The sequence below is a fragment of the Eucyclogobius newberryi genome, unplaced genomic scaffold (assembly GCF_026437365.1).
Source record: "Eucyclogobius newberryi isolate DKJ021-1_F unplaced genomic scaffold, fEucNew1.0.hap1 SCAF_16, whole genome shotgun sequence".
Taxonomy (NCBI): domain Eukaryota; kingdom Metazoa; phylum Chordata; class Actinopteri; order Gobiiformes; family Gobiidae; genus Eucyclogobius; species Eucyclogobius newberryi.
Window position 1 is genome coordinate 35,600,424 of NW_027315790.1, and position 27,994 is coordinate 35,628,417.

Consider the following 27,994-nt stretch of genomic DNA (forward strand, 5'->3'; position numbering starts at 1 on the left):
AAACAACACTAGAGGGGGGAGGCGAGATACCAGGTGAAGGGCGAGGGGAGATACCAGGTGAAGGGCGAGGGGAGATACCAGGTGAAGGGCGAGGGGAGATGGGAGATACCAGGTGAAGGGCGAGGGGGGATGGGTCTCGCTTTATTGGGCGTGAGTGGAGCGTCTTCAGGCCTGATTTGATTGGCTGGGAAGGCCCCTGGGTGAGGGTGGAGATGAGGAGAGTGAGGAAGTGGGAGTAGATGTTGCAGGGGGGACGCAGGGCTGCTCTGAGGGCAGGGGCGATGACAGGGGCGATGACAGGGATGCTGTCGGGTCCAAGGCTGTTGATGAGGACCCTATGGGGAATCATTTTAAGCCTTTCACAGTGTTATTTGTGTGTACTGCGTGTACTGCGTGTAGTGCTCAGGTTGATGTGTTTTGCTTGTTCTGCTTCATCTTTGGGACAAACGAGTCAGAAATAAAAGATGATTTCCCAGAATATGAAAGTTCAAAAGTTTATTGTGACTTTTGTACAAACGTTTCATTCTCTTCTAAACTTTGGTGTTTCTGCACAAAAGTAACTTCTGACCTCAAATGGAAGAGAAAGTGTAGCTGAGGCCTCCATGTTTGTTTTACCCTCTGGTGCTCATTTACCAGAAAGTGTTTACAACGCATCGAAGGCACGGATCAGTTGAAGTAGAAAAATGGAACATAAATGAGCATAAGTTGTCATAGCAACACTGAACTGAAAAGGGTCCAAACCACGCCCCCCATGCCTCAGACTCCGCCCCTTGCCCTCAAGTCCAGCGGCTCTTCGTTCACATACATGATGGCTTCTGCTGCCTTCTGCGACTCCAGTGCGTCTGCCCCGCCCCCCGCTCTCACTGCCCCGCCCCCCGCTCCCTCTGCCCCGCCCCCCACGTGCCCCACCCTGGACACGTGCCTGTGCATCCCGCCCTCGCTCAGGAAGACTTTGCTGCAGAAGGGGCAGCGGTGATCCCCGGCTCCGTGCACCACCCTCATGTGCTCGTTCAGAGTCTGCTGTGTTTTGAAGGTTTTGGTGCAGCTGGAGCAGGAGAACAGCCGCTCTTTGCAGTGGACTCTGCTGTGGTGACGCAGGCGGAACTTCTTGGAGAACCTGGCGCCGCAGACGTGGCAGGCGTACGGCTTCACTCCCGAGTGCATCAGCAGGTGCTGATCCAGAGACGATTTCACACGGAAGGATTTGTTACAGACTGAGCAGCTGAAAGGTTTCTCGCCCGTATGCAGCATCATGTGGACGGATAAATTAATTTTACACGAGAATTTCAAATTACACTGAGAACAGCTGAAAGGTCTGTCTGAGTGGACACGCATGTGAACTTCCAGGTTCTGCTTCTGGAAGAAGGACTTCCCACACTCCGTGCACAGATACGTCGCTCCCAAGTATTTGACAAACATGTCGCGTCGTTCAGAGCTTTGACCCGACGCTTCTTTGTCCTTTTTGTGATTCTCCAAATGTTCCTCTGCCTGTTCCATGGACTCGAACAGCTGCAGGCACACTGAGCACCTGTAAGGTCTGTCCTGTGCGTGTATCTTTGAGTGGCATTGGAGCTTTGACTTCGTGGCAAACTTTCGTCCACATTCGTCGCACTCGAAGGTTTTGCCCGTGTGCCGCGCCTCCACGTGCGCCGTCAAGGACCCGCTCTTCCAGAACCTCTTAGAGCAGAATGAACAGCTGAAAGGTTTGACTGTGGTGTGAATCTTCATGTGCGTGCCGAGCAGGGTCTTGGTGCGGTATCGTTTCTGACACACGGAGCATTGGTGCGGGCGCTCGCCCGTGTGAAGCATCATGTGCTCGTCCAGCCTCAGCTGTGTCGCCAAAGGCTTCTCACAGACGCTGCAGAGGAAGCGCTTGAGTTTACGCACCTTCGGAACGGCATCTGGAAAGAGCAGATCAAACCATTTATTTAATCCTAATTCAGACATTCAGTGACAGTGTGAATGGACCAGCTGAACTCTGAGGTGGAACTCTGAGGTGGAACTCTGAGGTGGAACTCTGAGGTGGAACTCTGAGGTGGAACTCTGAGGTGGAACTCTGAGGTGGAACTCTGAGGTGGAACTCTGAGGTGGAACTCTGAGGTTGGGGTTCATGACAGACTTCTTGACAGGCTTGAACAATTATCGGTTTGAAATAGTTGGTGACTTTAATGTACATTAAAGCTTAAACCAGGTCAAACATCTGTGTTGTTAAAAGTGATGTTAAATATCCATCCATTAGACTTCTTTAACTCCTGCTCACAGCAGGTCCTAAAAGCTCCATAAAAAGCTTTAACTGGTTCAAAATGCAGCAGCAAGATTACAACAGGAACTAAAAGAAGAGAGCACATTACGCTGGTGCTGGAGTCTCTTCACATTTAAACTCCTCCTCCTGATTTACAAAGCCATAAATGACATGGCCCCTCCCACCTCAAAGATGCTCTAGAACCATCTCATCCAATCAGATGAGAAGAACTGGTCGAAAAGGAGGGTCTAAGGACACGGGACCATGGGACATGCGTCTAAGGACACAGGACCATGGGACATGCGTCTAAGGACACGGGACCATGGGACATGCGTCTAAGGACACAGGACCATGGGACATGCGTCTAAGGACACAGGACCATGGGACATGCGTCTAAGGACACAGGACCATGGGACATTTGTCTAAGGACACGGGACCATGGGACATTTGTCTGATGGTTGAGGACTCTTGTAGAACTCACCTCTTTTGTCCTCGGTGAGTTTGTCCTTCTCTGGTTTTCGTTTGTCCCGGTGTCGGAGCCGGTGCGTCTCCAGTGACGTCTCTTTTCTGAACGCCATCCCGCAGACGTTGCACTCAAACCTCTGCTCCGTGTGCACCTTCATGTGCTCCGTCAGCGACTTCTTCACCCTGTAACTCCTGTCACAGACTGAACAGCTGAAAGGTTTCTCCCCAGTGTGGATCCTCATGTGAGTCTCCAAGTCGCACTTCCCCAACAGCTTTTTGTCACAGACTTTGCAGCGAAATCGGGCGTCCACGTGTTTTTTTACGTGGGTCAAAAAGCTGTCGATGGTCAGATACATGCTGGCACACACCGGGCAGTGGATGGCCTTGACCTTTCTCTCTGTCCCTTTGTTCGTCTCAGAGTTGGCGTCAGTCGATGCAGTTTTCTCTTGAGAATCGTTGGTGTCCTGACCCGGTTTGGGTCCAGATCCGGGAGTCTGACCCGGTTTGGGTCCAGATCCGGGAGTCTGACCCGGTTTTCCCGTCGGTGGCGCTTCCGTTTCGTCTTCGCTCGATGATTCGCTCGATGATTCGCTGGAGTCAAAAGCATATTCCGGATCTTGAGAGTAACTGTGGTCCAAATGAACAGCTGCAAGGCATACAAGAAAAAGCACGTTCTTACATATTTGAGCAAAATCTCAGAGGGTTTGAACAGATGAAGTGAACATTTTAAAGTCGCTGCACCTGATTTTTGTCATTATCAAGTCAAATGAGTTTTGCTACAGTTCTTAAGTCAAAATGAGACCCCTGTGCGCTGTCTGCTTCCAATTATAAAAAAGGCTTTTGATTAGGGCCGTTTAAATGAAAGCGTTAACAGCCCTACTGGGCGGAGCTCCGAGCGACTGGAGGTCGTACTTTCAAAGGGGACGGTCTCTGGAGGCGGGAACACCAGGAGAATCACCATCTGGACCACGTTTGCTCCGGACGCCGCTGGAACAAGAAACAGGAGAATCACATTTATTCATATTTGGACCATGTTTAATCCGTTTTTCGCCCTCAGAGCGACTGTGGCTGTGATTTTGGGCGTTATAAAAAACACTCGAAGACCAAAGAAAATTCAAATAAATTAATTTTTGTAAGTGTTTGAAAATGTTTGATACGTGAAATAAAAAAATAAAAATATGGTGGTCCTGATCAAGGCCAGCTCAAGATCTGCTCCACCCCCTGCACCCGCTCCGCCCCCCTGCACCCTGCAGGTGCTCCGCCCCCCTGCACCCTGCAGGTGCTCCGCCCCCTGCACCCTGCAGGTGCTCCGCCCCCTGCACCCTGCAGGTGCTCCGCCCCCTGCACCCTGCAGGTGCTCCGCCCCCTGCACTGTGACCACTGCTCCACAGATTGAAGGATGGGTCAAATGCAGAGGACGATAAAGGCTAATTTCATGTAATCAAGCATCAATATTGAATCACAACCAATAAAGCTGGAATGTACCGTTTATGAGATGGTTCATTTCTAAAGCCTCGTCCACACCGCGGCGGCCAAAGCCACTTCACGTTCAAAGTCTATGTAAACGCGCGTCGAGCGCGTCCTGCGTTTCCCGCCGTGCGATTTCTTTGTTGTAGCGCCGCGATTCGTGCGTTTTCGTACGCTCTTGGCGCTTTGAGCGCGTACGAGGCGACCGGCGCGACATGTTCAGATTTGTTCAGCTGCAGCAGATGCGCAGCAGCAGCCAATCAGAGACGACCCGGAAAAAGACCCAAAACAAACCCGCAAGATAAAAAAAATCCTTAAAACACAGCTCTTGGAGCAAATAATGATATTGACTAAACTCTGCTCAGCTCTGAAGTATCTGCGGGTCCCAGACGGGCCCCGGGGCCCATCGCCTCCACTTTTGGACTGTGTAAAGTTAATAAACCAAAGCCATGATCCAACATTAAACTCCATTTACACCACGAGAAAAGCAACACAGGACAACTCCTCCACTGAGCACGTGCAGGACGACTCCACTGAGCACGTGCAGGACGACTCCACTGAGCACGTGCAGGACGACTCCACTGAGCATGTGCAGGACGACTCCACTGAGCATGTGCAGGACGACTCCACTGAGCATGTGCAGGACGACTCCACTGAGCATGTGCAGGACGACTCCACTGAGCATGTGCAGGACGACTCCACTGAGCATGTGCAGGACGACTCCACTGAGCATGTGCAGGACGACTCCACTGAGCATGTGCAGGACGACTCCACTGAGCATGTGCAGGACGACTCCACTGAGCATGTGCAGGACGACTCCACTGAGCATGTGCAGGACGACTCCACTGAGCATGTGCAGGACGACTCCACTGAGCATGTGCAGGATGACTCCACTGAGCATGTGCAGGACGACTCCACTGAGCATGTGCAGGATGACTCCACTGAGCATGTGCAGGATGACTCCACTGAGCATGTGCAGACGCCTCAGACGGGGCGTTTGTCTTCAAATGCACAGGAGTCTAACTTCTGCGTCGGGCGCGATTTGGCCGCCGCAGTGTGAACGTAGCTTAAGAGTTATGGGACGGCTTTGAGAGTGTCTGAGGAAATATCACACCAGGTTTGAATGAATACTTACACTGTTTAGCTCCCTGCAGGTGTCCAGCTCCCTGCAGGTGTCCAGCTCCCTGCAGGTGTCCAGCTCCCTGCAGGTGTCCAGCTCCCTGCAGGTGTCCAGCTCCCTGTGGCAGTGCAGGGCCTGGCAGCACAACACTGCCCAGGTCGAGTACGGTGCTCTGCTGGAGTGCAGCTCCCGGCAGAACTCTGGCGACTCGTGGGACTAAAGTCTCTGGAAGTTTTACATTTCCCCTGCAGGTGTCCAGCAACACTACGGAACCTTGGATGTGCCCAGCTCCCTGCAGGTGTCCAGCTCCCTGAGAGTGTATGGGGCCTTGTGTTGGTACCGTGGTCTGTGTGAGAATGGAGCCCTGCGTCAAAACAGGACCATGCAGTTGTCCAGTGTTCAGCAGAAATCCAGAGCCAAGGGTTTGTCCAGCACCCTGCAGGTGTCCAGCCCCCGCCCTCACCTGCGAGAGTCCGGCCTGCGAGAGTCCGGCCTGCGAGAGTCCGGCCTGCGAGAGTCCGGCCTGCGAGAGTCCGGCCTGCGAGAGTCCGGCCTGCGAGAGTCCGGCCTGCGAGAGTCCGGCCTGCGAGAGTCCGGCCTGCGAGAGTCCGGCCTGCGAGAGTCCGGCCTGCGAGAGTCCGGCCTGCGAGAGTCCGGCCTGCGAGAGTCCGGCCTGCGAGAGTCCGGTCTGCGAGAGTCCGGTCTGCGAGAGTCCGGTCTGCGAGAGTCCGGTCTGCGAGAGTCCGGTCTGCGAGAGTCCGGCCTGCGAGAGTCCGGCCTGTGAGAGTCCGGCCTGCGAGAGTCCGGCCTGCGAGAGTCCGGTCTTTGAGAGTTCGGCCTGCGAGAGTATGACCTGCGAGAGTATGGCCTGCAGGGGCCCGTTCACCAGGGGTTTGGTTCCCACAAAAGGCACAGACTCCGGTGGAATCTTTTCTGAAAGAGAAAAGCATGTTAGAGATGCTCCGACAGAGTCTCAACAGAGGAAAGTTCCTTTTTGAAGAATGAAACATGTTAAAATTGCGGATACAAGCGGTCGAAATGAGTTTCCTCCGCCGTGTGGCTGGGCGCTCCCTTAGAGATAAGGTGAGGAGCTCGGAGTAGAGCCGCTGCTCCTTCACGTCGAGAGGAGCCAGCTGAGGTGGCTCGGGCATCTGTTCCGGATGCCTCCTGGGCCCCTCCCTCGGGAGGTGTTTCAGGCATGTCCCACCGGGAAGAGGCCCCGGGGAAGACCCAGGACACGCTGGAGAGACTATGTCTCTCGGCTGGCCTGGGAAAGCCTCGGGATCCCCCCGGAGGAGTTAGAGAAAGTGTCTGGGGAGAAGGAAGTCTGGGAGTCCCTGCTCAGACTGCTGCCCCCGCGACCCGGCCCCGGATAAAGCGGCAGAAAATGGATGGATGGATGAAACATGTTAAAATTGACTTTGGAGCCGAGGACGGCAGTGGAACACGACTCACTGAGGGATGTGAAAGGAAAGAGACTCAAACCAGACCAGTTGACAGACATCGACCTCAGATAGCATTAGCAACATTAGCATTAGCTTGCCCAGGCCCAGGAGCACGCAGACAGGGGAACGAGAGAGCAGGACCTGCCGGGGCGACGGTCCAGCCCGGCCAAAGGACAGCCAACTGGACCAACCATCTTGATTTCATTGAGGGTGAACTCAAGGCGGTGATGCTACATTCCTGACCTCACCTATGGTCATGAGATCGCGGATACTAACCCGAACATGTCAACAAGGTAAAAACATCTTCCATCGATTGACTTAGAAAAGAGCCTGTGGGTAAATATTAAGACGACAAATGAATCTTTTGGAGGGATTCTCAGGTGTCATGGTGCCCACTCTTCACAGGCCCAACCCTTCAACTGTGCTCCCGCTCCCGCTCCTGCTCCTGCTCCCTTCTGCTGAGATTAACAAAGCACCTGTGGCCTCAAAACTCCTGCCATGGACACAACAAATGGATACTTTTGGAACATGTTTTTAGCAGCATGAAAAAGGCCATCACAAAGAATGTATACAATTATTATCCATCCATCTTCTTCCACTTATCGGCAGCAGTCTAAGCAGGGAGGAGGAAGCTCATCTCCACCACTTGTATCCTCGATCTTGTCCTTTGGGTCATTACCCAAAGCTCATGACCATAGGTGAGGTCAGAACGTAGATTGACCGGTAAATCGAGAGCTTTGTCTTTAGACTCAGCTCATTCTTCACCACAACAGTCCAACTCACTCATCACTCATCACACGCTCCATCAAGACCCCGAGATACTTGAACTCCTCCACCTGGAGAGGACAAGGACCCCCCACCCACCTGGAGAGGACAAGGACCCCCCACCCACCTGGAGAGGACAAGGACCCCCCACCCACCTGGAGAGGACAAGGACCCCCACCCACTTGGAGAGGACAAGGACCCCCCACCCACCTGGAGAGGACAAGGACCCCCCACCCACCTGGGGAGGACAAGGACCCCCCCACCCACTTGGAGAGGGTGGGGGGGCCCAGGTCTGGGTTTGATGGCGCCATCAGAACAACATCGTCTGCAAACAGCCGGAGGGTGTCCGGTCCCCAAACCGGACACCCTCCGACCCCTGACCACACCCTCCGACCCCTGACCACACCCTCCGGCCCCTGACCACACCCTCCGGCCCCTGACCACACCCTCCGGCCCCTGACCACACCCTCCGGCCCCTGACCACACCCTCCGGCCCCTGACCACACCCTCCGGCCCCTGACAGCACATAGAAATTCTGTCCATAAAAACCATGAACAGAAGCGGTGACAAAGCGCAGCCCTGAGGAGTCCCTCATGGGAACAGGTCTGACTCACTGCAGTGACCACAGCTCCTGCTCCTGTCAGACAGGGATCGGACAGCAGGGACATACAGGGACCTGAGCAAGGGGCCCCGGACCCCGTACTCCCTGCACCCCCCAAAGGACACGGTCCAAATCCTTCTCCAGATCCACAAAGCACATGTGACTGTGCAAACTCCCATGAACCCTGGCGCCCCCTGGTGGAGAGTCTAGAGCTGTTCCAGTGTTGCACCACCAGGACCTAAACCTGCTCCTCCTGAATCTGAGGTTCTATGGGTCAGATTCTCCTCCAGGACCTGGAACAGACCTTATGGGAGTCTGAGGAGTGTGATCCCTCTGTAGGTGGGACACACCCTCTGGTCCTCCTTCTGGAACAGAGGGACCACCACCCCGGTCTGCCAGAGACACTGTCCCCGACCGCCACCCCTGTTACAGAGACGTGTCAGAGACAGTCCTACAACATCCAGAGACTTTAGGTCCTCAGGATCTCATCCAGGAGCCACTGAGGAGCCACCGAGGAGTTTGTCTCCTGAACAACCTTAGTGACTTCAGTCCCTCTGTGTCCTCAGTCTCTGCTTCCTCTTCAGAAGACATGACAGTGGGATTAATCAGGTCCTCAAAGTCCTTCCACCGTCTGACCACTTTCCCAGTGGAGGTCACAGGTCAGAGGTCAGAGGTCAGCAGGTCTCCACCATAAACGTGTTGGAGAAGCTGCTTCCTCCTCCATGGCTCCTCCTCCATGAGCTGCGCCCGCTTGGCCTGACACCTGTCGATGACCTCTGGAGACCTAAAGGTCAGAGAGGCCTGACCACATCCCTTACTTCCAGTCTCCACCACCGGGTTCGGAGGTTACCACGGCGACAGGCACCGGACCATGTGACCACAGCATGGTCCACTCGGACTCAATGTCCCCAGCGTCCCCCGGGACATGGGAGGAGTCTCCTGGAGATGTGAGGTGAAGACCCTCCTGACAGAGGCTCCACTAGATGTTCCCAACAGACTCCCACAATGCACTTGGGTCTGCCAAGTTGGTCCGGCTTCCTCCTCCACCAGAGGATCCAACTCACCACCAGGTGGTGCTCTATAGCTCCGCCCCTCTCTTCACCCGAGTGTCCAGGACACGCGGCCGGAGGTCAGAGGTCAGAGGACACGACAACAAAGTGGATTATTGACCTCCTGTGTCCTGGTGTCATGTGACCTGATGGACCTTGTGTTGAACATGGTGTTTGTTCTGGACAATAGTCCAATAACTGACCGCTCGGCTTCAGATCGGAGCTCCGCCCCTCTCCAGGAGTCACTGTCATCGTCCACGTGGGCGTTGAAGTCCCCCAGTAGAACAATGGAGTCCCCGGTTGGTGCACTGTCCAGTTCCCCTCCCAAGGACTCTGAGAAGGCCGTGTCCTCTGCTGTTCGGCCCGTAGGCCGCCACAACAGTGAGAGACATGTCCCCCACCCGAAGGCGAAGGGACACGACCCTCTCGTCCACCAGGGTGAACTCCAACAGCTGAGCTGAGGGGCCCACACCAGCCCCGCCCACACTAGCCCCGCCCACACTAGCCCCGCCCACACCAGCCCCGCGGGGAGCACCAGAGAAGTGGAGCGTCCGGCCTCTGGAGGAGATGGTTCCAGAGCCGTGAGTGGAGCTGAGGCCGACTATATCTAGATGGAACCTCTCAACCCTTCTATAAACCGAGCCAAGTCGTCTATATGTCTGTCTGTCCTACATTACTCTCCCCCCCACCCAAGGATTCACGTTCAGTTCTACAGGTTAGCCCGGTGGTCACATGACCCACCTCAATAGAAACATTTATAATTTTTTACAGGCAGGTTTCACAGGAAGACGGGCACATGGCGCAGGTTCAAGGAAAGAGACAGTTTCAGTTGATAATATTTGCATTAATCCAATTCGCATTCCTCACTGTTCTTTGAAAAACAATGCCCTAGTGTGAAACTGAAACTGGGCCTGGGACATCCTGTGCATCCAGGCTCTGAAGAGTCTAGAATGTCACAAAGCAAAAGGGCCAAATTATATTTTTTCATATATCGAGGCCCCTGCCATCGACTGCCGCCCAGATGGCTCTGCACCGGCTCCATACGCCTGCAGGTGGTGGGTCCACGGGAGGAAGGCCCACGTCATTCATTCTGTGCCCGGCTGGGCCCCGTGGGGAAAGGCCCCCTAGACGCCCGCCATCGAGCACCCACCCCATGTACCATTATTATTATTATTATATATTATCTTTTTTTTTTTACTTGAATAGTTGTGTTGTTCCGCTCGTCCAGCTCCCTGCAGGTGTCCAGCTCCCTGCAGGTCTTCAGTTGGGTCACAGGTCACAGGTTTGGGAGCAGACAGAGGGTGAAATGGACGCCCTGGAACTTCCCCACGTTTCCCAAGGCGATTGAACCTTCACAAGAAAAACACATAGTGAAGCCCCTGACCCCCCCGAGCCCCTGACCCCCCCGAGCCCCTGACCCCCCCGAGCCCCTGACCCCCCTGACCCCGAGCCCCTGACCCCCTGACCCGGCTCACCTCTGGACACTCTGTGCGATGCGAGAATGCTCTTGGTTCTTGTTGAAGGGGAAGATGGAGGGAACATGGTCCGGATGCCTCGGGTCCAAAGAAAAGTTTCCTGTAAACACCAACATAAAATCTCTTCATATTCATAGTAAAGGAGCCGATTCTGCACCCGGCCTCAGGTTGTTGCGTTTCCCTGTGTTGCTTGTTCTCTTGGTGCCATGGCAGAACAGGAGGAGAAAGTGCCTTTGGTTTATTAACTTTACAAAGTCCAAATGGAGGCGATGGGCCCCGGGGCCGTCTGGGGCCAGATACTTCAGAACTGAGCAGAGTTTAGTCAATATCATTATTCAGTGTTCTCGCCCAAAAGATGCCGCCAGGTATTAAGATAAACATGCTCACGCTGTCCCCAAAAGATATGGAAAGCCAATATGTAAATTACGGCACGCAACATTAAAAGCGCTGCTTTATTTTGAAAAAGCGCCGAAAAATACGCCGCTCCTAAGTGGCGGGCGGAGTGTGATCATATTGGCTTTACATAGAGTACTTTTTGCAAGCGCCGCCTGACGCCCCCAGCCCAGACAGAACACTGTTATTTGCTGCAAGAGCTGCGTCTGGAGGACTTTTTTTTTTTTAATTGTTGTGGGGTTTGTTTTGGGGTCTTCTTCCGGGTCGCAGCACGTCACTGGAGCGTGAGCTCTGATTGGCTGCTGCCCCGCGTCCGACGCAGAAAAGTTGAACGTCGGACTATTTGGTGAAGAGGACCAATCCCGGGGTCAATCCTCCCGTCCAATCAGAGGGCAGAACGTGATCACACGGAGGCTAGACAAACTGGAATCATGCTTTTATATTTACATTATAAAGATATTTACACACGGCTCGCAACGGATTCTAATGGATGTTTAAGATTGTACAGTTCAGGTTCTTCAGCTCTAACAGAGGCGCACGGTGATGACGTCACAACAAAAACATGGCGGATTTCAACTTTTACAGTTCTAAACATGATCTAATATAATAACATTCTAAACATGATATTATATTATATCATGTTTAACATTCTAAACATGATATAATATAATAACATTCTAAACATGATATAATATAATAACATTCTACATCAGTCATGAGATCATTATTATAATCATTGTAAACTTATGACTCTTATCACCCGTTTAACGTGACATGTCTGAGTGAACTAGCGGAGGACATGGGGGGGGGGGCACGGGGACACACCGGGACGCACGGGGACACACCGGGACGCACGGGGACACACCGGGACGCACGGGGACACGCGGGAGGGACGGGGACACACCGGGACGCACGGGGACACACCGGGACGCACGGGGACACACCGGGACGCACGGGGACACGCGGGAGGGACGGGGACACACCGGGACGCACGGGGACACACCGGGACGCACGGGGACACGCGGGAGGGACGGGGACACACCGGGACGCACGGGGACACGCGGGAGGGACGGGGACACACCGGGACGCACGGGGACACGCGGGAGGGACGGGGACACACCGGGACGCACGGGGACACGCGGGAGGGACGCACCGGTGATGAAGTGCGCGTTGCAGATCCTCCGGTTGGGCCCCGGCTCGTTGGTCTTGAGCAGGTCCCAGCGCCGCGTCGCTTTGATCCACAGCCTGCGGAGCTTCGGTTCCGTCGGGAAACGGAAGAACCGGAGGTGGTGGACGCCGATGCCCGTCACCGCGTTGCGCCGGTCACTCCGGTTATTGCACAGTTTCACGCAGCACGACATGTTTCCAAAAGTCTTTCGTGACACTTTTCGGTTGGCATTAGATCAGACCCCAGCTGGCTCACGGAAGTCACAATTCCAACATAGCGGCGAAACGGAAGTTACTGGCCCCAACGTGGCGGCGACCGCAACCGGCGTCCAAATCCGCTCTCTTAGCCAGCGTCTGAAGCGTGCTCTGCTCATGGATGTATTATATGATCTGGATAGGCCACGCCCCCTCTGCCTCTGGCTCCAAATTGAGTAGTGGCCACTTCGCAGAATGCAGCCTTTTGGTCGGACCATTTCAGGAGTTCGGCCTCTAAAATTACCAAACATGCTAAATTGTTTTTAGTCTAAAAATAAAATAGAAGGAATTTCACTCTTCAACTGTTTCTAAAATACTTAAAAAATACATTTTTAACCTTCCGGTGACCGGTGTACGCGCACCGAGCGCGCACGTCACCCTCATGAACGAGCCTCAGGGGAACACGTGACGGAAACTAAACACAAGCAGAAGAACATGTGACGAGACGAGACACGTAAGTTGTGTTTGTTTGTCATTCCTCACGTTTCACACATCGATCCATATGAAGTGTAAAACAACAATTACACAGTTAACACGAGTTAACACAAGTTAACACGAGCTACCACGAGCTAACACAAGCTAACACGAGCTAACGTAAGCTAAAGTTTAGCTACACAAAGATGCAACAACACGTCATGATGGCTCGTGCTTCTGCATTAAACAACTAATTATTTCTCTTACTAAATGTTCTAAGAGACAAAAGGTTAAGCACAGATCAAGGAAAACTAGAGAAAGTAGGAAATAAAGTGATGTTTGTATCATGTGCTATAAAAAACAACCAATAATTCTACCTGCGTTGCACCAATGAAATTTCCCCATGTGGGACAATAAAGGAATATCTTATCTTATCTTATCTTATAACCTGCTGAAATGGGTCATATCTTACACATATAAATGTAAAGGTGTTTAAAAGTGACAGTGCTGTACTTACAGGGGCTGAGACCACATTTAAGGTTTTATTACATATTTCATAATGAAGTGTTTAAACAACAAAGCACACGCTTGTTTTCTATAGGAATGTCATGGATTTACTTCCATGGAACATGTAGAGATTTATCAAACATGTCAGTTATGTTCTAACTTCTAAGGTTTAAACTTATGCATAAATAAATGACTTTTGGTTCTAGCTTTAAAAATTAATGTGAAAAGAGGAACTTTTGTGTTACAGAGCGAAATGTAAATCTGTCAATAACATATTCCATTTAACTCCGTTAATTATGCAGAATATATCAATGTTCTAAAGGTCACTACAGGTCACTGCAGGTCACTACAGGTCACTACAGGTCACTACAGGTCACTGCAGGTCACTGCAGGTCACTACAGGTCACTACAGGTCACTACAGGTCACTGCAGGTCACTGCAGGTCACTACAGGTCACTGCAGGTCACTACAGGTCACTGCAGGTCACTACAGGTCACTGCAGGTCACTACAGGTCACTACAGGTCACTGCAGGTCACTACAGGTCACTACAGGTCACTGCAGGTCACTGCAGGTCACTACAGGTCACTACAGGTCACTGCAGGTCACTACAGGTCACTGCAGGTCACTACAGGTCACTACAGGTCACTGCAGGTCACTGCAGGTCACTGCAGACACAGAGTCATCTCAAGTAAACTCCTGACGACTCCAAAGCAAAAGGTATTTTAATAATAACTTTTGCCTCGACTAAAAGTAAACAGTAGAATCAGTATTTTGAATTTATAAAATGTCTGTTTTGTTATGACCAAAAAAACTAAATGATAATTATTCTTCAAAAGAGACACTGCTGTGTCACATGTGAAGTGTATGTTATATGACTTTTATAATCTAAACATGTGAAGTGTACGTCATAAGGCGCTGGTACAGCTGGCAGCCCGGTGTAAACGCTCTCTCTTCTTTCTCACACTTATTGTGCTTTATCTCCTATATTTTGTAAATATAGTTAGTATATTTGTTCTATTTTACTGTACGATAGGGACACGCGCTGGAATAGTTTTTTAATTCAACTGTTTTTGACTTTTTTCGGCTGGATTTGAGCGTTTTTCGTTGCGTTCGTTGTGTTGTTGTGACGTGAGCTAGCTCCGAGCGAGCAATTCCTGTGAAATTCATGTGCAATCTATGTGCTGTCGTGACACATATTCATGTGCAATTACTGTCGTGATCACATGCAATGGTATTTATTTATTTATTTATTTGTCTATGGGAGTTTTTATTTATTTATAGGAGATCTTCTACTGAAAGTGTTTTTCAGACTTCCTATAAGTGATCTGTTCTTCTGGATCTACCTCTGGATCTACCTGCGTTGCACCAATGAAATTTCCCCATGTGGGACAATAAAGGAATATCTTATCTTATCTTATCTTATGTTCTATGACTTGTATAATCTAAACATGTGAAGTGTATGTTATATGACTTGTATAATCTAAACATGTGAAGTGTATGTTATATGACTTGTATAATCTAAACATGTGAAGTGTATGTTATATGACTTGTATAATCTAAACATGTGAAGTGTATGTTATATGACTTGTATAATCTAAAGCTGTGACATGTTCTGTTTGTCTCAGTCATACGATGGAGCTGAACGGTGCAGTTACTGAACTACAGAAGACTGCGTAGCCATGGAAACAAAGTCTTGTTAAATACTGAGATATTCAGTATTTAACACAATAATGTCACATTCATGTGCATATAACTGATGTAAAAAGAGTGTTTATTTTACCATTATTATTAGTATTATTTTGTCTTACGCTGTTTTTATTTTATCTTTATTTTCCCTCCATTCCTTATTAATGTATGAGAGGTTCTGTCTAGAGGAGTTTTTGTTTATAAGAGTTCTTCTATTAAGAGTGTTTTTTAAACTTCCTATAAGTTTTCTGTTCTTTTCCTCTGTATCTACTGTGTTGCAACAACGAAATTTCCTCATGTGTGGACAATAAAAGAATATCTTATTTTATTCAGTTTGTTCTATTTGACTTATACAGGTTGTTTTATCATTGTTAATATTTTTATGTTGCACTGAATCACCAAAGCAAGTTCCACTGTTTGTGAAATTTTGACAATGGCAATACATTTTCTGATTCTATTAATGATGATAATAATAATGAACATTACACAGACTCCAAAACCCCTTAATAAGGGACTCCCACATTGTAGCTTTAAAACTCAACTAAAACTGGCTAAAATCAATTTATCATTTGTAGTTATAATCAGATTTGCATTTATTGAACAAGTTCATTCATGTTCATTATTCTTATTAATTACATTAATAATCAAATGTGTTTTGTATTTATTAAAGATTGACATGATACAAAAACGACACAAAAGTAAACTGAATATAATTAAATACTGCTTAACTCAATTATGTAACAGAATCGATGATTATATTTTATATTTCTTTCATCTGATTAAAAAAAATGCATATTGGCCAAACTATATTATGTAAATTAATAACTGAAAAGTTAATAACAAAATAAATACCCAAACCAAAAACTACAGAAAATGATGAGGACGTTATTAAACCTCTAAATGTAATTCATTGTCATTAAACCAGACTTTTTATCTTAACACTTCTTTATAATTCTCTTAAATATCAGAGCTTTACAACATGATACATGTATATTTATAGATGGATATAACAATTCATCATTATACGTTACGTAAACAGAATATTTCAAGCCGAATTATTCCAAAAGTCCGTGTTGACTCTTCTCAGTCTGTCGCGCTGCTGTGACGTGCGCGCTCCCGACGCCAAAGCCTCACGGCGATGACGTCACAAAAGTGGGAGGAGATATACCAGTATACAGGAAGTAATGCGGAACTAAAACACTTTTGGAACCATGCGCCAATGAGCAGCTCCATAGGTTTCAATGGCGGCCATCTTGGCTTCCGGGGGCTTGGGTCTGAAGCGTATCGAGGGCCGCCATATTGGAGTAAATTCTGACTTCCGTGAGTTCGCGGGGGGTTGATCTAATACTGACCATGCCACAATCCGCCATCACTGGAGAGATTGCGCATGCGCCTTGGCCCCGGCGTTGCCAGATTTGGGAGAGAACAAAATGGATTCATCTTTTCTATCAAATAAAAACGAAAATTGAGTCACACCAGCTCCACAAAAATAAAGTAAAACTTGTGTCTCTTCTGAACAAGATTATTTGACATTAGAAAAATAATGATAAATAATGATATAACCTGATATTTTATTTAGGGTTTGGTCTATGAGATAAAATCGGTCACTTTTGGTCCTTTTTTCAATTCTGGCTTTACAGTTTTAATCATTTTTTGGGGCTAACGCTGAGCTTAGTGCAGCTTCGGTCAGCTTGTTTACGCTGCCATTTTGATCTATTCGCATTTGCTTCCGGTGTCACTTCCTGTTCGCCAGAGTCAAATCAATTCGGAAAATCCACCTTTCTGTGTGTGTTTCCTTTGATACAAACACATAAAACACATTCTAGAAAACGATTTCTCGCGGTAATGAGTTAAAAACGCGTCAAAGTGTGTCACAGATGGTGTTTTTTAGCGTGAGTTAGCTGCAGAGCTAATAGCTTCGAGGCGCAGCATTGCCCCCTTCTGGTTTTCCTGCACATTACACGTTGAAAACTGCTTTAACTTCAACTTTACGTGATCAATATTCAACAGCAACAATATGTCATTTGGCTGTGTGATGCAACTTAAAACAGAATAATATCAGTTAAATAACATCGTGATTACAGATTCTTCTTCTTGTTTTCCCAGATCGTTTCTTCAGGATTTAAAGGCCAAGAAATCAGATATTAATCCGATTTTGGTGTAAATTTAAACATAGCCATTATTGCCAATGTGTGTGTTGCCATCGGAACGGTTCTGGATTCTGAACCCCGTGGTTGATAAATTGTCCATCTCAATAATCATTGTGATTATTTTTCTAATTTATTATTTTTATTTTCATATTATATTATTGAATGTGTATTTTTGCTACCCCTCCTAATTTTAAAATTATACATTTTTACGTATTTATTTTTTCCCCCCGTGTGCCCGCCTCCGGACGTGACGCAGCACTTGTGTTGACAGCGGAATGTAAACAGCCCGGAGCCGCGTACGGATCACGGAGCTTCACGGAGCCTCTGCCGGTGAGCCGCGGGGCTCAGTCTGACCGGGGAGGAATGAGCCTTTTGTCCGTCACTGTGGCGTTAACGTACCGCTGTTTGTCTCGGGTTTAAAGGGCTAAAGCTAATGCTAATGCTAACTGTGTGAAGAAGCCGCTTACAGCCAAACAGCGTCTGGTGTAGTGAGTAAAGGGCTGAGGCCAAAGGGCTAGAAAAGAGTATTTTTCCATCTGTTTAATAGAAAAGCAAACATGTGACATGTTTACCAGGGCGACTCAGTCCTTAGTCATGGTTGAAATCATTTTATCATAATATAATGATATATTCACGATCATTGACTGAAAACAAAAGTGTAATCCTTTATTTTCATTCAAACGCATTATCGTTCCTTTATAAATAACTCTCTGAATGCAAATTATCACTCACTAAACGCACTTTTCTGAAGCACAAATTGTATTAAATTTAGCTTCTAACAAAGAATAATTACGTTTAATGTGACAGCACAGTTTCAGTTGTGAGGCAGGAGCTCATCATTTCATCGTTAAACGTTTGTATTTCCTGTGCTTTCAGATTTCCCCTTTAACGTTCTCTGTCCCTCGTCTTTCTCAACTAAAAACACATCACACACATCACATCACACACATCACCGCAGCAGGGGGCGGAGCTATCTGCTGCCGTCCAATCATGGCGAGCCCTCAGGTGTCGGCGGACCGTCCTCATGGCGACGTGGACGCGCCATTTCCTGTCCCGGTGAAAGAGGAGGAGCCTGCAGCAGAGAGAGTGGAGACAGGTGAGTGTGTTTTGTGTTTTAAAGTACCGAAGTGAGAGAGAACGAGCATCTGAAGTTCTTGTTCTGTGTTGAAGCAGAGGTGCAGCTGTGTGTGGAGGAGAGCTCCGCCATGACGCCTTCAGAAGAACTGCACTCCTCTGACTCCGCCTCCTTCCCCAGCCTCACCGACGACGACATCACAGATGACATCACAGCAAATGACGTCACTACAAACGACATCACTACAAACGACGTCACTACAAACGACGTCACTACAAACGACGTCACTACAAACGACGTCACTACAAACGACGTCACTACAAACGACGTCACTACAAACGACGTCACTACAAACGACGTCACTACAAACGACGTCACCACAGATGACATCACCACAGACGACATCACCACAGTGGGCGGGGTTATGCCAGAGCCGACGTTGAGAGCCAACGAGACGACAGGTCAGAGTCTGAAACCTGCTAAGAAACGCTAACCCCGAGGCTAACGCGAACCCCGAGGCTAATGCTAACTATCATTCAGAAGGTCTAATACAGGGCTGTTCAACATGAGGATCGTGGGCCAAATCAGGCCCTAAATCTTATTTACGATGTCCTTTCTGGGTTAGCACTAGTTTAGACCCGGTTTAGCCTCTGGATGGGCGGTTTTGCAAAGCATTGTGTGTGTGTTATTTTTTGTATTCACTAAATTTAGTGAAGTGAGTGTTGTGGATTTTGTTGGACCCAAAATGTTGTTCCAGTGGCGTGTTGTGCACCTCTGGCCCTCGGGAAGTTGAAAGATAAAAGATGGATAAATGTAAGATAAGATAAGATATCCTCTGGTCTAATATTTCATTTTGAATATTTTGTTGCCATGGCAGCAGTGCTGAAACTCGTAATACATTGATCAAATTCACAGTGAAATTAACCATTGACCTGAACCTCTCGTTTCAGATTTCACAGGAAGGGCAGCTGTGGCTCCGCCCTCCTCATTAATTGCCACGCCTCCTTTAACATCAGACACGCTCACATCTTTTGAAGCTCCACCCACATCTGCTGAAACGGCTCCTACATCAACAGAAACCCCTCCCCCTGTGCCGCTAACGACACCCCCTTCTATTACCCCGCCCCCTGCACTTGTATCCACGCCCCTCGCAGCTGTAGCCCCACCCTCTGCAGACTTGGCTCCTCCCACCTCATCCACAGTCACGCCTGTCTCGTCCTCAGCCCCTTCCACCTCTGCCCCGCCTCCACAGCAGGGGGCGGGGCCTCAGGAGGTGTATTTAGTGAAATGGATTACGTGGAAAGAGAAACGGACTCCGATCATCACTCAGAGTCAGAATGGACCCTGCCCCCTGCTGGCCATCATGAACACACTGTTCCTGCGCTGGAAGGTAAATCCCTTGACCTCTGACCCTTTGACCTCTGACCCACTGCTCTTCTGTTATTCTGAATGCTAAAGTAAAGTTAATCATCGTTAAATCGTATGTTTTTTCTCACAATGATCAAACCATCGGCCCACGAAAGACCTGCTGAAATAAGGGTTCCTCTGACCTTCCTCTGACCTTCCTCTGACCTTCCTCTGACCTTCTCCTGTGTTTCAGGCCAAGTTGCCAGCTCAGACTGAGGTTGTGACCACTGAGGACCTGATGACTCACCTGGGTAAGCCTCAGCCAATCACAGCCCACCCTCAGACCCTTGTTTATACCATCGTCCAATCACAGATCTGTCTGTGCTCAGGTGAATGTGTTCTGTCGGTCACGCCCCGTGAGAAGAGTAAAGGTGTGGAGCTGAACTTCCAGCAGGTACGTGATGTCCTGACCCCTGCAGCTCCTCAGCTCATGTCCTGACCTCTGCAGCTCCTCAGCTCATGTCGTGACCTCTGCAGCTCATGTCCTGACCCCTGCAGCTCCTCAGCTCATGTCCTGACCTCTGCAGCTCCTCAGCTCATGTCGTGACCTCTGCAGCTCATGTCGTGACCTCTGCAGCTCCTCAGCTCATGTCGTGACCTCTGCAGCTCATGTCGTGACCTCTGCAGCTCCTCAGCTCATGTCGTGACCTCTGCAGCTCATGTCGTGACCTCTGCAGCTCCTCAGCTCATGTCCTGACCTCTGCAGCTCCTCCTCAGCTCATGTCCTGACCTCTGCAGCTCCTCAGCTCATGTCCTGACCTCTGCAGGTCCTGAGCTCATGTCCTGACCTCTGCAGCTCCTCCTCAGCTCATGTCCTGACCTCTGCAGCTCCTCCTCAGCTCATGTCGTGACCTCTGCAGCTCATGTCGTGACCTCTGCAGCTCCTCAGCTCATGTCCTGACCTCTGCAGCTCATGTCGTGACCTCTGCAGCTCCTCAGCTCATGTCGTGACCTCTGCAGCTCCTCAGCTCATGTCCTGACCTCTGCAGCTCCTCCTCAGCTCATGTCCTGACCTCTGCAGCTCCTCCTCAGCTCATGTCCTGACCTCTGCAGCTCCTCCTCAGCTCATGTCCTGACCTCTGCAGCTCCTCAGCTCATGTCCTGACCTCTGCAGCTCATGTCGTGACCTCTGCAGCTCCTCAGCTCATGTCGTGACCTCTGCAGCTCATGTCCTGACCTCTGCAGCTCCTCCTCAGCTCAAGTCCTGACCTCTGCAGCTCCTCCTCAGCTCATGTCCTGACCTCTGCAGCTCCTCCTCAGCTCATGTCGTGACCTCTGCAGCTCATGTCCTGACCTCTGCAGCTCCTCAGCTCATGTCCTGACCTCTGCAGCTCATGTCCTGACCTCTGCAGCTCCTCAGCTCATGTCCTGACCTCTGCAGCTCCTCCTCAGCTCATGTCCTGACCTCTGCAGCTCCTCCTCAGCTCATGTCGTGACCTCTGCAGCTCATGTCCTGACCTCTGCAGCTCCTCAGCTCATGTCCTGACCTCTGCAGCTCCTCAGCTCATGTCCTGACCTCTGCAGCTCCTCAGCTCATGTCGTGACCTCTGCAGCTCCTCCTCAGCTCATGTCCTGACCTCTGCAGCTCCTCCTCAGCTCATGTCCTGACCTCTGCAGCTCCTCAGCTCATGTCGTGACCTCTGCAGCTCATGTCGTGACCTCTGCAGCTCCTCAGCTCATGTCGTGACCTCTGCAGCTCCTCCTCAGCTCATGTCCTGACCTCTGCAGCTCCTCCTCAGCTCATGTCCTGACCTCTGCAGCTCCTCCTCAGCTCATGTCCTGACCTCTGCAGCTCATGTCGTGACCTCTGCAGCTCATGTCCTGACCTCTGCAGCTCCTCCTCAGCTCATGTCCTGACCTCTGCAGCTCCTCCTCAGCTCATGTCGTGACCTCTGCAGCTCATGTCCTGACCTCTGCAGCTCATGTCCTGACCTCTGCAGCTCCTCCTCAGCTCATGTCGTGACCTCTGCAGCTCATGTCCTGACCTCTGCAGCTCCTCAGCTCATGTCCTGACCTCTGCAGCTCCTCCGCTCATGTCCTGACCTCTGCAGCTCATGTCCTGACCTCTGCAGCTCCTCCTCAGCTCATGTCCTGACCTCTGCAGCTCATGTCCTGACCTCTGCAGCTCCTCCTCAGCTCATGTCGTGACCTCTGCAGCTCATGTCCTGACCTCTGCAGCTCCTCAGCTCATGTCCTGACCTCTGCAGCTCCTCCTCAGCTCATGTCCTGACCTCTGCAGCTCCTCAGCTCATGTCCTGACCTCTGCAGCTCCTCCTCAGCTCATGTCGTGACCTCTGCAGCTCATGTCCTGACCTCTGCAGCTCCTCAGCTCATGTCCTGACCTCTGCAGCTCATGTCGTGACCTCTGCAGCTCCTCAGCTCATGTCCTGACCTCTGCAGCTCCTCAGCTCATGTCCTGACCTCTGCAGCTCCTCCTCAGCTCATGTCCTGACCTCTGCAGCTCCTCAGCTCATGTCCTGACCTCTGCAGCTCCTCCTCAGCTCATGTCGTGACCTCTGCAGCTCATGTCCTGACCTCTGCAGCTCCTCAGCTCATGTCCTGACCTCTGCAGCTCATGTCGTGACCTCTGCAGCTCTTCAGCTCATGTCCTGACCTCTGCAGCTCCTCAGCTCATGTCCTGACCTCTGCAGCTCATGTCGTGACCTCTGCAGCTCCTCAGCTCATGTCGTGACCTCTGCAGCTCCTCAGCTCATGTCCTGACCTCTGCAGCTCCTCCTCAGCTCATGTCGTGACCTCTGCAGCTCCTCGTGTGTTTCTCGTTGCAGAACATGAGCGATGCGATGGCCGTTCTACCCAAACTCTGCACGGGTTTAGACGTGAACGTTCGCTTCACCGGCGTCTCAGATTTCGAGTACACGCCTGAATGCATCGTGTTCGACCTCCTGGACATTCCTCTGTACCACGGCTGGCTGCTCGACCCACAGGTACTGGACCTGGACTAAACCAGGACTGGACCTGGACTAAACCAGGACTGGACCTGGACTAAACCAGGTCTAAACCAGGTCTAAACCAGGTCTAAACCAGGACTAAACCAGGTCTAATCCAGGACTAAACCAGTCTGTCTCCTCAGAGTCCAGAGACGGTGGCGGCCGTGGGGAAGCTCACGTATAATCAGCTGGTGGAGAAGATAATCGACTGTAAACACTCAGCTGAAAGCAGCAAAGTCTCAGAAGGTCACAACATTCTACTAATGTCACTTTTACAAATATTGTTTCATCGACTGTGAGGAATCCACTCCCTGTTTCCACACGACATGAGGCGGTGTTTGAACTCTTGAGTTTATTGTTAGCTCATGAGGAGTCGGGGGCGTGGCCTGTTGTAGGGGGCGCGGCCTTGGACAGATCAGAGCAGCGAGACATCAAGGAACTGATTAAATGTGTTTGACTCTCAGGGGCCAGATCTTGTGTTAGATAATGCAAATATATTCAAGGTAACCACTAGAATGAAAGTATTCAGGTTTCTCTGGTTATGGTCAGGGCTTTGGGACAATGGAACAAATGCCGCCACTTAGGCCGAGGTTATTTTATGACTTGGTTTACGAATTTTTAAATGAGATACATTGCACAGGCGGACGGAATATAAATATAATTTCAATTTTAAAAGATGTTTTCTTCTGGGTTTGCCCAAAACGCACCACGAGAGGAGAGAGAGGGGGGACGCGGCGCGCAGGAGCGTGCCACAGTAGATTTAGCGTGTTTTAGACCGACAGAACTGACGCTTAAGTGTGCAGCCTCCCCCCTGGCCTCTGACCTCTGACCTCTGACCCTCAGGTCTGGTGGCAGAGCAGTTCCTGGAGTCCACGGCGTCTCAGCTCTCGTACCACGGTCTGTGTGAGCTCACGTCCAGAGTCCGAGAAGGAGAAGTGTCCGTGTTCTTCAGGAACAACCACTTCAGCACCGTCACCAAGAACCAGGTACAGAAGGGACTAAAGCAGGACTAAAGCGGGACTAAAGCGGGACTAAGCGGGACTAAAGCGGGACTAAAGCGGGTCTAAAGCGGGACTAAAGCGGGATTAAAGCGGGACTAAGCGGGACTAAAGCGGGACTAAAGCGGGTCTAAAGCGGGTCTAAAGCGGGACTAAAGCGGGACTAAAGCGGGACTAAAGCGGGACTAAAGCGGGACTAAAGCGGGTCTAAAGCGGGTCTAAAGCGGGACTAAAGCGGGTCTAAAGCGGGACTAAAGCGGGACTAAAGCGGGACTAAAGCGGGACTAAAGCGGGACTAAAGCGGGACTAAAGCGGGTCTAAAGCGGGTCTAAAGCGGGTCTAAAGCGGGTCTAAAGCGGGACTAAAGCGGGACTAAAGCGGGACTAAAGCGGGTCTAAAGCGGGTCTAAAGCGGGTCTAAAGCGGGACTAAAGCGGGTCTAAAGCGGGACTAAAGCGGGACTAAAGCGGGACTAAAGCGGGACTAAAGCGGGTCTACAGCGGGTCTAAAGCGGGACTAAAGCGGGACTAAAGCGGGACTAAAGCGGGTCTAAAGCGGGTCTAAAGCGGGTCTAAAGCGGGTCTAAAGCGGGACTAAAGCGGGACTAAAGCGGGACTAAAGCGGGACTAAAGCGGGACTAAAGCGGGACTAAAGCGGGTCTAAAGCGGGACTAAAGCGGGACTAAAGCGGGACTAAAGCGGGTCTAAAGCGGGTCTAAAGCGGGTCTAAAGCGGGTCTAAAGCGGGACTAAAGCGGGTCTAAAGCGGGACTAAAGCGGGTCTAAAGCGGGACTAAAGCGGGTCTAAAGCGGGTCTAAAGCGGGTCTAAAGCGGGTCTAAAGCGGGACTAAAGCGGGTCTAAAGCGGGACTAAAGCGGGTCTAAAGCGGGACTAAAGCGGGACTAAAGCGGGACTAAAGCGGGTCTAAAGCGGGTCTAAAGCGGGACTAAAGCGGGACTAAAGCGGGACTAAAGCGGGTCTAAAGCGGGTCTAAAGCGGGTCTAAAGCGGGACTAAAGCGGGACTAAAGCGGGACTAAAGCGGGACTAAAGCGGGACTAAAGCGGGTCTAAAGCGGGTCTAAAGCGGGTCTAAAGCGGGTCTAAAGCGGGTCTAAAGCGGGTCTAAAGCGGGACTAAAGCGGGTCTAAAGCGGGACTAAAGCGGGTCTAAAGCGGGACTAAAGCGGGACTAAAGCGGGACTAAAGCGGGTCTAAAGCGGGTCTAAAGCGGGACTAAAGCGGGACTAAAGCGGGACTAAAGCGGGACTAAAGCGGGTCTAAAGCGGGTCTAAAGCGGGTCTAAAGCGGGTCTAAAGCGGGACTAAAGCGGGACTAAAGCGGGACTAAAGCGGGACTAAAGCGGGTCTAAAGCGGGTCTAAAGCGGGTCTAAAGCGGGTCTAAAGCGGGTCTAAAGCGGGTCTAAAGCGGGACTAAAGCGGGTCTAAAGCGGGTCTAAAGCGGGTCTAAAGCGGGACTAAAGCGGGTCTAAAGCGGGACTAAAGCGGGACTAAAGCTGGACTAAAGCGGGACTAAAGCGGGACTAAAGCGGGTCTAAAGCGGGTCTAAAGCGGGTCTAAAGCGGGACTAAAGCGGGACTAAAGCTGGACTAAAGCGGGTCTAAAGCTGGACTAAAGCTGGACTAAAGCGGGTCTAAAGCGGGTCTAAAGCGGGACTAAAGCGGGACTAAAGCTGGACTAAAGCGGGTCTAAAGCGGGACTAAAGCGGGACTAAAGCTGGACTAAAGCGGGTCTAAAGCGGGACTAAAGCTGGACTAAAGCGGGACTAAAGCGGGTCTAAAGCGGGACTAAAGCGGGACTAAAGCGGGACTAAAGCGGGACTAAAGCTGGACTAAAGCGGGACTAAAGCGGGACTAAAGCGGGACTAAAGCGGGACTAAAGCGGGACTAAAGTTGGTCTAAAGCGGGACTAAAGCGGGACTAAAGCGGGACTAAAGCGGGACTAAAGCTGGACTAAAGCTGGACTAAAGCGGGACTAACGCGGGACTAACGCGGAATAGACTGAATTAAAGGCTAAATTAAAATTAAATTTTATCATTAATATTTCAAGCTCATTTGCTTAAAAGCGCGACCCTCCAGAGACCTGACTTGTAACTTTTCTGTTGGAAGATCAGTCTCCTACTCTGACCTTTGACCCCAGGCGACCCTGTACCTGCTCTTGACATCTGACCTTTGACCCCAGGCGACCCTGTACCTGCTGGTCACAGATCAGGGCTTCCAGTCGGAAGAGCGTCTGGTTTGGGAGTCTCTGCACAACGTGGAAGGAGACGGAAACTTCTGTGACTCCGACTTCAGGCTGTTCCAGAAGAGCCAGGACTATAACCAGACTACAGCCGCCCAGATAGACCAGGTGAGACCGGGACTATAACCAGACTACAGCCGCCCAGATAGACCAGGTGAGACCGGGACTATAACCAGACTACAGCCGCCCAGATAGACCAGGTGAGACAGGGACTATAACCAGACTACAGCCGCCCAGATAGACCAGGTGAGACCGGGACTATAACCAGACTACAGCCGCCCAGATAGACCAGGTGAGACCGGGACTATAACCAGACTTCTGTGTCCTTCAGGACTTCCTGGTGGCCGTGTCCCTGCAGCAGAGCGGAGGAGACCCCGTGTCTCTCAGTGACGCTGAACTCGCACAACAACTTCAACAAGAAGAATATCAACAACAACAACAACAACAGCAACAACAGCCGAGTGCAGCCCCGAGCAGCACACAGCCGGTACTGCTGATGCTAATGCTAATGCTAACAACATTGCCAATGCTACTGCCACTGCTAATGCTACTGCTGATGCTACTGCTGATGCTAATGCTAATAACACTGCCAATGCTACTGCTAATAACTCTGCTAATGCTAATGCCACTGCTAATAACTCTGCTAATGCTACTGCCACTGCTAATGCTACTACTACTACTACTGCAGTATAAACGATAGTCCACGTTCAGAATAGAGATGGGTCTATATGAGGCACAGTCCAGTCGCTGCTTCCTTTCTTTAGACAAGGCAAGTTCATTTGTAAAGCACAATTCAAAAATACAATACAAAAAAGTCCTTCACAACATGAAAAACACATAAAAATCAAAGAGGTGACACAAATCACAAAACCGTCATTTCTATAACAGTTTCCAACATATTAATTAAAAAAGATTTCATCCACACGTTTGGTAAAGAGCATTTTCTGAACTATTTCCTGTGAAGTCAGATCATTCATTTCTTTAAAATTGTTCCATTTTAGGACACTTCTTACATATTTAGCTTTGTCTTTCCGTTTCGGAGGCTATGTCTATAATGTGTCCTCTCAAGACTGCTTTGGAAGCGTCCCAAAGGAGGCGGAGTCTCATGTTCCTCCAGAGAAGTCTTTGTTTAAACAAAGGCTCATTAATCAGCTGGAATTGAACCTCCAACTGTGTTTTCACTACCTCCCCAGACCGCCGCTCTCCACCTTCTCCACCTTCTCCACCTTCTCCACGTAAAGTCTGATACCAAAAACAAAACGACTCTGTTACAATCATCGCTCTCTTCAAAACAACAGAAGTCTCGTCTTATGTGACCTTTGAACTCTTGGTGGTTCCATCTCAGTTCTGTTTTTCCTTTTTTTGAGTGGCACTTCTGCTTCTGGCGGTGTTTTTATTCTTTTGTGTTTTGTGTTTCAGGCTCGAGGTCAAAGTTCACAGAGCGGCCGCAGGAGAGACAAAGACTCAGACTGTGTTGTGTTGTAGCCCCAACTCGCATGCAAGAAAGTCTGCGCTATGTCGAGTCGGAACACGCTAACGAAGCGCTAACGACATGCTAACGACATGCTAACGACATGCTAACGACATGCTAACGACATGCTAACGACGTGCTAACGACGTGCTAACGACGCGCTGACGACGCACCAGGGGACATGCTAACGACATGCTAACGACATGCTAACGACATGCTAACGACATGCTAACGACATGCTAACGACATGCTAACGACATGCTAACGACACGCTGACGACGCGCCAGGGGACACGCTGACGACATGCTAACGACACGCCAGGGGACACGCTAACGACATGCTAACGACATTCTGACAACGCGCCAGGGGACATGCTAACGACGCGCCAGGGGACACGCTGACGACATGCTAACGACACGCCAGGGGACACGCTAACGACATGCTAACGACATTCTGACAACGCGCCAGGGTACACGCTAATGACCTGTTGACGACACGTTAACTATCTGCTGATGACGCGCTGACGACATGCTAGCGACACGCTAACGACACGCTAACGATGTCATGTTCTCAGGCCTGATCTGCTCAACAATATTTCACACTAAATAATTTATAATAAAGAGGATCTAAAACTTGA

The 27,994-nt window shown here is 50.2% G+C and overlaps 2 protein-coding genes across 2 annotated transcripts; one reads left to right on the plus strand and one right to left on the minus strand.

The window, feature by feature from the left end:
• Positions 1-756: 756 nt before the first annotated feature.
• Positions 757-12,534, minus strand: LOC140361553 (uncharacterized). Its single transcript, XM_072447265.1, has 7 exons — positions 12,176-12,534; positions 10,630-10,729; positions 10,353-10,504; positions 5,310-6,227; positions 3,620-3,694; positions 2,724-3,353; positions 757-1,901 (listed from the first exon to the last, which is right to left on the minus strand). Exons 1-7 carry the CDS (start codon positions 12,381-12,383, stop codon positions 757-759), a joined length of 3,228 nt encoding a protein of 1,075 aa, XP_072303366.1. The 5' UTR covers positions 12,384-12,534.
• Positions 12,535-17,478: 4,944 nt separating this feature from the next.
• mindy1 (MINDY lysine 48 deubiquitinase 1) lies at positions 17,479-27,994 on the plus strand. The gene is made up of 12 exons (XM_072448353.1): positions 17,479-17,532; positions 18,079-18,298; positions 18,376-18,738; positions 19,228-19,667; positions 19,878-19,935; positions 20,014-20,078; positions 22,471-22,629; positions 22,776-22,878; positions 23,476-23,618; positions 25,827-25,994; positions 26,218-26,373; positions 27,306-27,994. The coding sequence occupies exons 2-12, from the start codon at positions 18,193-18,195 to the stop codon at positions 27,369-27,371; spliced, it is 1,827 nt and encodes a 608-aa protein (XP_072304454.1). The 5' UTR covers positions 17,479-17,532; positions 18,079-18,192; the 3' UTR covers positions 27,372-27,994.